Below are 12965 nucleotides of genomic sequence, written 5' to 3'. Positions count from 1 at the left end.
ATGAACAAACATGTAGGTCTTGGTGTATTTATGGAATGATTCATAACAGGATATATAGAAGTGGAATTCTGTGTGTATTTTATAGACATCTCATTCCCTCTGAAACAATGTAGGCGATCCCCAGCCAGTTATGCAGATTTTTAAAAGCTGTTGTATGAGAAATCACGGGCTTCAATGGATTATTATCAAATTGACCTATTCATGCCCAATGATCAATATATTTTGAAGTTACATGTTGGCAAACTTTTCTCAGAATGTCTTGTAAAAGTTTTTCACAAATATTTGTATGTTTTGGTTATACATGTACCCTATCTTTATTCAATTATATCCTTGGCATAATGTCACTGAATACAACTTTTGTGATTTTAAAATGGGGTGCACCTACACGTATTGTACACAGATTAGTGATACCTGTTAGCAATAGGACTTGGGATGTCTTGACGACCGCTATGCTGCTTCCTGGCAGCTTCCCAGCGCTTCTCTCTTTCCTCATCAAGATTCCTGCAAGGGGGTAAGCAAGGCCATAACCAGGGTTGACAAAGGGTTAAACCAAGTTAATGAACTGGATAGGTGTGTGTGTGGGGGTGTTGGGGGGGTGCGTGTGGGGGTGTATGTGTAGGGGTGCTTATAGGGGTACTTTTGTATGTTTGATAAGAGTGAATACTTTGAGTGTGTAAAGCATTGAGAATGATAATAGCACTGGTAACCTCTTGGGTCATCACATGCATTCATGCAATCATGCAGTCAAAATGATTCCACATATTTAGTGAGAGTAATATCTAGCATTTCAAGTCGCCATTTAAAAAAAACATGCTTACAAACAATTAAACATCTGTTGAAATTAATATATTGTACACATACATGTACAGTGCAAACTTCAGTTTGCCGACATAATCAATACAAACATCTGCACCATGACTAGGAGGAGTCACATCATAACTGAATGATAAGAAGAAGGATTACTGACTAATGGGAGGCACATATTATTAGAGGGAACAAGCTATTTCAATTAAGAAATTTTCATAAAGCATATGCATGAGAAAATGGAAAGGAGTTTGTTGGCCACACAATTTTGGCATGCCGTTTTGGTCATTTGTATGAAGTACCTAAAATGTGTGATGAAATGCCAGTAGAGGGACATGAAATAATGTGTATTGGGAGAGTATGATTTAATTAGTGGGGTGGAAATGGAATTATATAGTTTGTAAGTTATGTAACAACGTAACCACTAGCAACAGGCATATTCTGATTATCAGCAACATGTCCAGATTGTGGAATTCAAGCTCTACTTTGCATATTATATATTACTTGCAAATCAATTGGTTGCCAAGACAACAATAGATTTTACATTAATTATACCCAGATGGGCCACACATGTTGTATTTTTAACCTTTTGCAGAAAAACAACAGCAATGATTTCATGAAATTCTTATCTGATTATACATTGAACTATGTGTAAACTTTCTCAAATTATATGTTACTTGCGTCATCCATACCTACATTTGAATAATTATAGGACAACAGACAGTGCACATTACTCTGACAAACTGAATATATATACAGTTTGTCCACTCTGAAGTACAAAGTGACAACGCTCGCGTATACAGCGCATAAACAGTGCCCAGTGCTGCGTCTCTGCTGAGGTATGCGTGCCTTCAAAGTCAGCACAATGTCGGTACTTTGTACTTCAGAGTAGACTGACTGTACACAAAGTTTTTTTACAATTGATTTTCTCAAATCATTATATGTCCTTACAGCTGAAATAGATCCAATTTGTAATTCCTGACCCTTCACCTCAGGAAGTATATTACTCACTCAAGCATTTGAGACATCCTACAGATTACAGAGTTGACAAATGGTGATTTTTGCTACATGTGTCAGTTTGCCCTGACTTAAGTTTTCCAAAATCATTTCTTAAGCCTACCATGCTTTATTTGCAATCCTAGTCTACATAATTTTATAACCCTTTATAATTCCTATTCTTATTCCTTTTATTGTTTCCACTTTAAAATTGCTGGGAAAAAAATCAAATTTGCTAATTTTGTATGTATCGCCTATATACAAAATTGTAAATTTTTGGTGATTTTTTCCCAAATTTTTTTTTAATCAACCACAAATAATTGCTGTACTTCGCTCTAGGTCAAGATACTCTCCAAATCTGCGAAAAAAATATGCAGATTGCACCCAAATAACACAATTGCATATTCCTAGAAGCCCTAAAGTATGGTTTGTATGGGAACTTCATGATTACATGTAGGCCTTGGAAATTCAAATGATTAGAATTTCAACCTGCCTTACATGAAGCTCCTGTGGCCAAGTGGTTAAGGCTCTGTGTTCAATTCCCAGCTGTGATATTTTTTTTATTTTCAACAGTGAACCTGGCAAAAATGTTTATTTTGTTTAATTCATCATGCCACTGATTTTCCCAATCTGCAGATGTTTTTCTTCCAATACTTAATTAAGTTCACTCTAGGACATTCTGGATCAGTACAATCTTGAGTATTTTGTATGTATCGCCTAAGAATATGTTGGGAACAATTTCCAGCTGAGAATAAATTCTCCAAACTACAGAATATCAATATTCTGGGTTGGGAGTGGGGTTGGGGTCCCAGCCTCCATACCAGTCCCTAAAACTAGAGTAACTGTTAAGGTGGTGCTACACCCCTTGATAAATTTTGTGACTAATTTTGCAAAATAAAAAAAAAATACCTACACACTTGTAATAAAAGTTATGTATATTATAGGAGCAAGGAATCCAATTACTTCACTGAAATTTCAGTGATTCAAGCCAAGTGGTTCATTATAATGTTAAGAAATGAGGTACATTCCAGCGGTACCTCTTATCATGAATAACTTATCTCTTGTCTCGAGTCACTGAAATTCCAGTGTAGTAACTGGATTCCTTGCTAACTTTTGTTACCGGTGTGTTATTACTTTTTGAGAAAAATGCAAAAATAGTCACAAATTTATCAAGGGGTGTAGTACCACCTTATTATTCTCTTACCACGGTTATTACATATAACTTACTTGCAATAGTCATCCATCTGTTTCATCACATCATTCAGTCCCTCGGACATCTCCTTCAATGAAGGTTCTAGAAACATCTATGAAATAAAAATCACAATAATAGAATCATTCTAATTGCTTAGTTAGTCAATAATCAATCAATCAATCAATAATTCAGTAATCTGAAACAAAGGTGCATGAATCAAAATTATTCATGCTTAAGGTTAGCCGAGAGTTTTTCATGCGCTTGATTTCAGAGGGGCGCAAGTTCATAACAGAAACAGCCATGCAGAAAATGAACAAGCGTACCGACGTAGGCCCATATCGATCCACGGTCAAGACATGAAACTTGGCTTAGCTCGTGCCCGGAGCTCGTGAGTCGGGGAGGGGGTCATGAGGGCGACATGCCGGGTCGGATGCCAGGGGGGGGGGGGGCACAAGCCGCGTTCGGCAATTTTCATAAGGATTTTATCAATTTTAAAATTGATTGGGGCACTTTTCAAGCTACGCCCTGGATGTGTTGATTTTGAATTTATAGCCTTGATATCTTTGATGAAATAAATCAATGCTGCTATTCCACTGATTACAATGTAATAGTGTACAACAATAACATCAACAACAATAAATAACATCAAAAAGCAATTATTTGCAAATCGAATTTGGGAAGAATATTCAACAAGACAGACTTAGCAGGCCTACAAATTTCTGAATTATATAAAGTGAAAAATCACGATTCACTGCAGCTGCAGTCAGCGAATCAATCAAATAAAACTAAAAAGAAAGGAGCAAGAAAGATTAAGAATAGGCCTAAAGAAATAGTGAAAAAGAGAAATAAAGAGAGAAAGAAAAAGAACGAAAAAGAAAGAAAGAAAGAAATAAAGAAAGAAATGAAAAAATAAAAGGAGAAAGAAAAGAGGAAAGAAAGGAAGTACAAATGAGAAAAGAGAAAAAAGAAAGAAAATTCAGCCACACAGGGACTCGAACCCACAAAAACATGTATCATAATAGATTCCCAGTCCAGCGCTCTATCCACTCGGGCCATACATCAACTTACGCAATTGACTGTTCTCGAAGCGTAAATATAACTATAATTTGATGCAATTACATTGATTACAATCGCGTCCGCACAATGGCTCTTAGAATAAACACGCATGTCGGCGCTGAAATTTTGAACGAACTGACGGAGGAAAAACCTCGTTTTTGGAAGACTAGCTTCAATTTGCAGTGAAAATCAAATGGGATAGCAATTGGCAGAATGTTGAGAAATAATGTAGGTATTCAGATGTAGTGTAGTCACCAGAGGGGGTTCCCATGCACCGAGTGCTTTTTTTTTTTAACTTACATTTTTGTACTCCTGAAGGTGTCTAGTAAATGAATTTTGATGTTCCCAAAATTAAATATTGTCCCATGGGGTTCATTTGGCGGCCATCTTGGATTCCGACAAAATTCAATTAAATTGACATAACTTTTGAACTAGACATCATAGGAAGACAAATGACCCCATTTTTCGGGATAATGTGGACATAGGCAATCAATTAAAAGGTTTATTTTCATGATTTAAACATGTTGGATACATTAAAATGCAAAATATTATGTCCCATGCCGTTCATTTGGCGGCCATCTTGGATTCTGACAAAATTCAATGAAATTGACATAACTTTTGAACTAGACATCATAGGAAGACAAATGACCTCATTTTTCGGGATAATGTGGACATGAGCAATCAATTAAAAGGGTTATTTTCATGATTTAAACATGTTGGATACATTAAAATGCAAAATATTACTAAAAATAGTATCTTCAAGGCATACTCGTCTGTATAATAGGAGCTCTTTTTGGTACATTGAGAAGGATATTTTGATGTTATTGATTTATTTACTATTTTCTCTTCTAGGTGCATGACTTAACTTATTATTAGCTAGAACTGGTGTTGGTGAACTAAAAATCGTAGCATAGTAATAGTGAAGTGGTGGATAATCATGCCAAAACGCAAGGGTGATAAAGGTACCGAGTCAGACTCACTGCAGAAACGTCCACCTGTAAATTGTATTTTACATGTGAGTGGTATTGAGCATCTAGATTATCACGCTCAGTAAAGTAAGGGGCTCCGCCACTGACAAGCTGGCTCAGCTACATGACATTTGCGACAAAAGACACATTGAACCTCTTGACTCACCCTATCGCATGGATGATGTCTGTAATCACATTCCGGAGAGTCTTGCTGGTGCAGATTTATATAGAAACAATTGGATATCATCGAGGCTGCTACCAAAACTTTACTGAAAATCAATATCGTTTGAAATGTAGTGCAGGAACTAATGAATCGTCAACATCACAATCCTCTCAGTAATCGTAAAATACAATTATCAACTGTCATGCGACTGTTCCCTCCAGAATGTATCTTTTGTGAAAGACTGGAAATGAAAGTGTCTGGAAAGACTGAGAGATGCATCAAATTCCCAGCATTCAAGGACAAAGACGGAGCATTTAAGGAGCCTAATTGGAAACAGATTGAGCTTCGGGCACTAGAACTAGGACTACTTCGTCTACATAGCATGGTGCAAGGTGAGGACCTGTTTGCAAGAGAGGCGAATTTCCACTATTCCTGTTGCGATTCTTTCAACACGAAGTACACAACTTACCTGCGTGATGAAGCGAAAGCGACAATTGAAACAGATCAGGATCGTAAAGCTGCTGCACATCTGCTGGCATTCACTGTTGTCCTTGATTTCATTCAAGACCGAGTTACTGGGCAGAAGGAGGTTATGTTACTTACATCGCTGAGTCTTCTGTACAATCATACAAGAGTTTGAAAGAAGTGGCTTCCCCAATTCAGAGTACAGAAGTGACAAGCTGAAGGTCCGACTTGAGAACCATGATATTCATGACTCGATCACCTTTGCCAAGTTTTATCCGGGTGACAAAGGCTATATCACCTACAACCTGGTCTACGGCGCCATCATCTTTGTCGCAGACGCGGTGACTTATTCATATAAGCTGGGGTTCAAAGATAAGTATAAGGATGTGGCCCTGTTTCTTCTACCAAACTACCAAAGCACATGCTGCACTAGTATCGGGCACCTCTATGGAAGCAAACAACTCACCACTATATCTTCAGTAAGCTGGGTCACTGTGAGACATGCAACTTTGCCTTAGGAACTAGAGACAGTAATGGCCAAGGCTCTTGATAAGGTTTCCACATAATACTCCGCAGAACATTACCAGTAAGGGAAACGACGTGTTTCATCTTGTATGGGACAATCTAAACAAAACAATGACGAATATCCATGGCTAGAATGTTGTGAACAGCACTGGTGTGATAATTATACAAGATGTGAAACCCGGGTTTGATACCACTAACCAGGATCGAACTCTCCCTCTCACGCGCTCCCTGTTCACATCTGTGGAAGCTATTGAGAGAAGCAACCTGTCCCAGGGGTTCGTGGCTGATCTCATTACCAGTGGCTGCCTACGTAGTGTATTGACAGGAAGGCATATGCAAAAGCACTGTTCTGCCTCTAAACAGTCGGTGAAGCCGGTGAAGCGCTTGTTAATTGAGCGATTCATTGAGGAGGAGAACGTTGAGGTCACCAACCCCAAGACCTTGCTGAATCTTGTACAGACATGTACTCCTCGTGAGACCCTCGACCTCGCTTTACAGGTCCCCTCCACTTTTACCATGCTTGTGAAGTATGTCACATATGAAGACAAGGACATACTCCTGACCCACTTGGATGGTGAAGGGGTGATGGATAGGGGTGAAATAGTCGATAGTTGACTTTCTTTGGGGTTTCACACCGGTAGCTGAGAGGAAGCCACCAAACCCTGGGACAGGCTGCTTCTCCCTACTGCTTCCGTGTAAATGACCAGACACGATATTCTTTGAGATGCATGTTGAGTACATTTCGCTATTTATCATGGGCGGAGTGAACACGGTTCCCTCAGGAAATTTGGGCCCGACTTGACTACAGATATGAACAGAAGCCATGGTCTCGGGTATATCTCTACGTCAGAGAGGGAGAGTCCGATCCTGGTTAGTAATGGTATCAAACCCGGTTTCACATCTTGTATCATTATCCCACCAGTGCTGTTCACCACGTTTGGCCCATGAATATTTGTCATTGTTTTGTTTAGATTGTCCCATTCGAGATGAAACACATCCTTTCCCTCGCCGGTAATGATCTGCGGAGTAAGGGATGTGGAAACCTCATCAAGATCCTTGGCCAGCACTGTCTCAAGTTCCAAGGCGAAGTTATGTCTCAGTGTCACAGTTATATCCAGCTTACTGAGAATAGTGGCGAGTTGTTTGCTTCTGTAGAGGTGCCGGATGATAGTGCAAAGCAGTATGTGCTTTGGTAGTTTCCAGTCACCGCGTCTGCGACAGAGATGCTGCCGCTGTATAGACCAGGTTGTTGGTGATATACCCTTTGTCACCTAGATGAAATTTGGCATAGGCGATCGAGTCATGGATAATGTGGTTTTCAAGTAGGACCTTCAGCTTCTCATTCGCCTCTCTTGCAAAGAGGTCCTCACCTAGCACCATGCTTTGATAATCTAGATGCTCAATACCACTCACATGTAAAATACAATTTACAGGTGGACGTTTCTGCAGTGAGTCTGACTCGGTACCTTTATCACCCTTGCGTTTTGGCATGATTATCCACCACTTCACTATTACTATGCTACGATTTTTAGTTCACTAACACCAGTTCTAGCTAATAATAAGTTAAGTCATGCACCTAGAAGAGAAAATAGTAAATAAATCAATAACATCAAAATATCCTTCTCAATGTACCAAAAAGAGCTCCTATTATATACAGACGAGTATGCCTTGAAGATACTATTTGTAGTAATATTTTGCATTTTAATGTATCCAACATGAAAATAACCCTTTGTATTGATTGCTTATGTCCACATTATCCCGAAAAATGGGGTCATTTGTCTTCCTATGATGTCTAGTTCAAAAGTTATGTCAATTTCATTGAATTTTGTCGGAATCCAAGATGGCCGCCAAATGAACGCCATGGGACATAATATTTTGCATTTTAATGTATCCAACATGTTTAAATCATGAAAATAAACCTTTTAATTGATTGCGCATGTCCACATTATCCCGAAAAATGGGGTCATTTGTCTACCTATGATGTCTAGTTCAAAAGTTATGTCAATTTAATTGAATTTTGTCGGAATCCAAGATGGCCGCCAAATGAACGCCATGGGACATAATATTTTGCATTTTAATGTATCCAACATGTTTAAATCATGAAAATAAACCTTTTAATTGATTGCTCATGTCCACATTATCCCGAAAAATGGGGTCATTTGTCTTCCTATGATGTCTAGTTCAAAAATTATGTCAATTTAATTGAATTTTGTCTGAATCCAAGATAGCCGACAAATCAACACCATGGGACAATATTTAATTTTGGGAACATCAAAATTCATTTACTAGACACCTTCAGGATTACAAAATGTAAGTTAGAAAAAAAAAAAAGCACTCGGTGCATGGGAACCCCTCTGGTGACTACACTAATGTCTAAATTAACGTCCCGTAATCAAGATATCGATAATTTCACAAAGCAGTTTTTTCCCAGGCAAGATTCTCGAAAATGTTCCCCAAAAACGGGCTTTTAAAATTTAATCGGCACTGTATTTGGTTCTTCCCCATGGCAACATTATTTCTTTAATCGTTTTGTAGTACAATACAAAAAAGAAGAAAACAGTCACTCGGCATGGTTTTATACGGAGCGCACATTTGAAAAAAACGTCATGGAACGTGTTTTTGATCTTGTGAACATGGTGCGACGCCAGAAACGGCTTTAAACGAAGGATTTTCAAATTTATTCTAAAAAATTGTATAAATCCACAAGAAAAATGTTAAGCTACATGCAATGCACCAACATTTCACTTGCTGCGATATTTGATTACTGAGAAAACTCTGTTTTAGAGAACAACTTGATACGTCTTTTATACGTTTTTCATACGTTTCTTCGTGTAACCTTAAAAGATCATTTGAAGGAAGCCGAATTATGCAATGTCAAACAGTTTATTACAACGCCTTCTTGCAGACTGGTTTTTTACCGTTTTTTAATCTACTATCATCAAACTAATCAATACATATGAATGGAATATCGCTATCAGATATCATATAGGTGTCGGAACAAGGATTGTTACAAATCATTTCGTGGCACGTTTCGAGAAGGTGAAATTCATGATCTAATTGATCTTTTGATAATTAGGTAGGGATCGTTTATTTTAACCTCTGTCATGAAAGACTGAGAATATGGGTTAAAGATAAGCCACTCTGTGTTCTCATTTTGCAACTAAAATAGGCTTCTCATGAAGCTTAAATTGACAGTGTTACGTGTTGGGAATGTTTTTCTTGTTATTTTGTGATAAAATGAAGATTGAAAATGTGCCAAATAGTATTTGGGTTGCAGTTTAGAATACTGTGTACTTCATATACTTTAGAATATCCGTTTTGATTTGAACACCTTTTTCCACTTACGACTGCCAACAGTACTTCATTTCTAATATAACCAGCAGAAATAATCAATATTTCTATTGTGGCTTGCGAAATCATCCATCCATGAGTACATTTGCGAGTTGATTATAGCCAATCTGTTGTAATTTTAAGACTGCGGATATGCCAAGCACTCTCTCTACATGTACAGTGTATGTTTGGGTATGCGAGGGTGCTTGACCAGTCATATGCAACACCTACTTCTAACACAAAGAGTGTAGAAAAATAACATGGACATCTTTCCATGAAGAGTGTTGAAAAAAAAATACAGTACCAAGCATTATAGTTTTTTTACCGAAGAATGAAAATTATTGCTTTTCATTTGACCGAGAAAATTAATTATGAAGTGAAAAGGTGTACAACTAAAAATTTTGCTTATTTCAGCACCGAATTTGATCGTTTCAAGCACTTATAATTAAGTGCCTGAGTGGGTCTTGTTTAACAATACATCAAGTTCAACATGTAGGCATCGACTGACTACCGTTCTGCCTGGTAATTTCACTAATTGCATTAAAAGTCAGGCTGTAAGAGCGGCAACAGTCCCACAACAAAATATTAATTTCTGACATGATTCGTGTTCTGGGTCTGAACTGTTTCCATTCGAAATCTTGATGGCAAATTGGACAAAAGAAGCACATGGTCCTACTTCACAGTTTTTTAATCCCCTATTCATGCTGCATGAATCACTCTATTGTGGACGATCCTTCTGATACTTGAGTGTTTGGACAAGCGGAACAGTTTTGACAGGCCTCCCGGGACAGGCCTTTTGTCTGTAGACCTAGTTCACAACGCAAACTTAAAACTGGGCAAAACAGACACATCATTTATCAGTACCGGTATGACATTTTTGTATCAAATTGGTGCTGCCCTAAGTTTGCACTGAAGTGGCATCTCAGTAGCTTCAGTGAGACCGCCTGAAACGATACCAGCGAATGGAGCGTTTCTAGATGATTTCAAGAACACCACCGCCCATGCGTAAGACCTTTTTAGCCTACGTCTTGTATCCTACTATCGGATCGTTGAAACAAGAAAACCTCATCACGAAATCACTCACCTTCCTACACCACCAGTTGAAATACAACTCAAAACTTCTCGTGTTATTGCTCAAAACAACATGTAACTTCATTAATAAAAAAATGAAATCCTAGTATGACCCGTTATCGAAAATTTAGTTTTGATAAACGTCAACAAAAGGTATGGTAATTTTTCTCATGAGCAGAACGCACATATGTCAAAATGGCGGCTCTAATGCTGGTTTCATACTTTCATTGTGATGCCCACGTTGGATCCCAGTTGGAACCATTGGAGTATGGAATAAATATTCATTAACGGGACTGAAGCAATGTGGCCATTTCTATATGTTTGTACCAGGCAAGTACCGGGCTCCAGGCATTCTTCAACACGGAGACTGCTACAAATTCGTCCAAAGGTAAGCAAAGGGTTGGGGATCGCATTTTTAACAATGACTAAACTGTTTCGGAGTTGAGGTGCGCTAAAAGTAGACCATTTCGGGGGCTGTATTTGGTGTACACATGTCACGTTTTGAACAGAGACTCAGAGTAAAAAACGACCATTACTTTATAGTTGCGAGATAGACTCGCTTTACCACGCAGCAATACTTCGTATTGCATGCATGAGCCACACATAGCATCTCACTTTGGGTGCACCAATTTTGATCATGTGCTAATGAATATTTATTTATTCTGGATAAATAATTGAGTATTAATTACAATTACAAGCATGGTAGTTTAGGTAAGAAGTACAAGAAGCTGTGTAATTAATGACAAACATACATGTGCAACTATTTAACCATCCTAGTACAGGAGCTAGCAGCCTTGTATTTTTTAGTGCAAACTCTAATTGAAATCATGCAATTGCGTTGCACTAGCTTTTTGCATTCTGTCGCTCGGACATCCGGGCTATCTCTAGTCTCGGGCCCAAACTGCATGTGGCTCACGGTTTGTTGTGAACAACAGAAACCGGCTGTGAAGGAGGCTACATAGCGATGTTGCTGGAGTGACATTCAATTTCGGAAAAAACGACGCTCGACCATGGAATTTAATTTTAAGTTTGTCAGTATATAAACGGTAAATCAAGTAAGTTTCTTTCACTCTGAAGACGGTTGTTTGATTCCACTGACTATTTGCGATCGAAATTTACATTACACCAATGACAGAAATCATCAACAAAAATCGAATCAGGGACTTGTTTTCACTCGAACATCATCAACCGGAAGTGACGTGACACGGACCGACAGAATACACTGTATCTCATACTGTTGTGCAGAGCTACTACGGTATGGGTTCCTGTACTAGACCGGACCCTACCTCTCTTTGTAAACAGATGAGGAGGTCAAAACTCAAAATTGTCATCCTCACCGAATAGGAAAGTCAGCGTAATACTAAATACTACTAGTACGAGGAACCCATACCGTACTTAGTTCTGCTAGTACGGTATGGGATGATCTGTATACAAAAGGCTAGTGCAACGTCATTGCATGATTTCAATTAGAGTTTGCACTAAAAAATACAAGGCTCCTGTGGCTTAAATAGTTGCATGTTTGTCATAATATTAATTACGCAGCTCATGAGCTTCTTGTACTTCTTGCTTAAACAACTATGCTTGAAATTGTAATTAATACTTTATTATTTATCCAGAATAAATAAAAATTCATTAGCACATGATCCAAATCGGCGCACCCAAATTGAGATGGCACTTCAGTGCAAACTTAAATAGGGCAGCACCAATAATGAAAAATGTCATACCGATAAATGACGTGTCTGTTTTGCCCGGTTTTTTAAGTTTGCGTTGCGAACTAAAATACTACGGCACTGGCCGCGCCACTGCCGCTCACGGCACGCTACCGATCAGTGGTGTGCCACTAGGACACTCCGCTTGATGAAGTGTCATGCTGCTCAGCGGCAAGCAGCAGAAAGTATGACACCAGCATATTAAGAAACTGTATATAAACATGATTGGTAAAGTGGGTGTGTACGATTGAAGTATTTGATGTGCACTACTGACATACAACTGCCCAGAAATTACATTTTTGTCATAAACAGATTATTCGTATCATATTCATTACCTTCTGAAACCCTTCCTCCATGGTTGCGGGTCTTTTAACCTTATTTGCTTCTTTCTTTGCAGGTCTAGCAGGTGTTGAAATCGAAGCTTCTTCACCAACAGATACTTTCGCTGCCATGGTCAATATCCACGCTGGCAAAATATATGAGAAATTGACACCGTAGATTAGTGAAAAAAAATATGCGTTTCTCAACGTACTTTACAAAGTTTGGAAATTAGGATTAATTTTGCAATATTTGCCATAAAATTACTATAGCATACTTTTTTATTGTTTTCATTTTTAACTAGATTGCTGAGGTAAAAGTGAACACAACTTAAAAGACATTTATATAGAGTAAAACTTTGGCATAAA

At 38.3% G+C, this 12965-nt stretch overlaps 1 protein-coding gene across 9 annotated transcripts in view; it reads right to left on the bottom strand.

Moving 5' to 3' along the window:
• LOC140151775 (putative pyridoxal-dependent decarboxylase domain-containing protein 2) overlaps positions 1-12759 on the bottom strand; it is a 40812-nt gene extending 28053 nt beyond the window's left edge. For 6 of the 9 annotated variants that reach the window (XM_072174129.1, XM_072174136.1, XM_072174156.1 and 3 more), the window contains exons 1-3: positions 12615-12759; positions 3028-3104; positions 412-501 (exon numbers count right to left, since the gene is read on the bottom strand). In XM_072174129.1, coding sequence (XP_072030230.1) covers positions 412-501; positions 3028-3104; positions 12615-12731 — 284 coding nt within the window. In that variant the 5' untranslated portion in view covers positions 12732-12759. The remainder of the gene's footprint in view (positions 1-411; positions 502-3027; positions 3105-12614) is intronic. The other 3 variants (XM_072174148.1, XM_072174139.1, XM_072174143.1) reach the window with 1 other exon arrangement.
• Between the last annotated feature and the right edge of the window lie 206 nt (positions 12760-12965).

This window comes from Amphiura filiformis, chromosome 1 (genome assembly GCF_039555335.1).
Source record: "Amphiura filiformis chromosome 1, Afil_fr2py, whole genome shotgun sequence".
Lineage (NCBI taxonomy): Eukaryota > Metazoa > Echinodermata > Ophiuroidea > Amphilepidida > Amphiuridae > Amphiura > Amphiura filiformis.
Note: the sequence above shows the minus strand (reverse complement) of the source record. Positions and strands in the feature narration are given on the sequence as shown.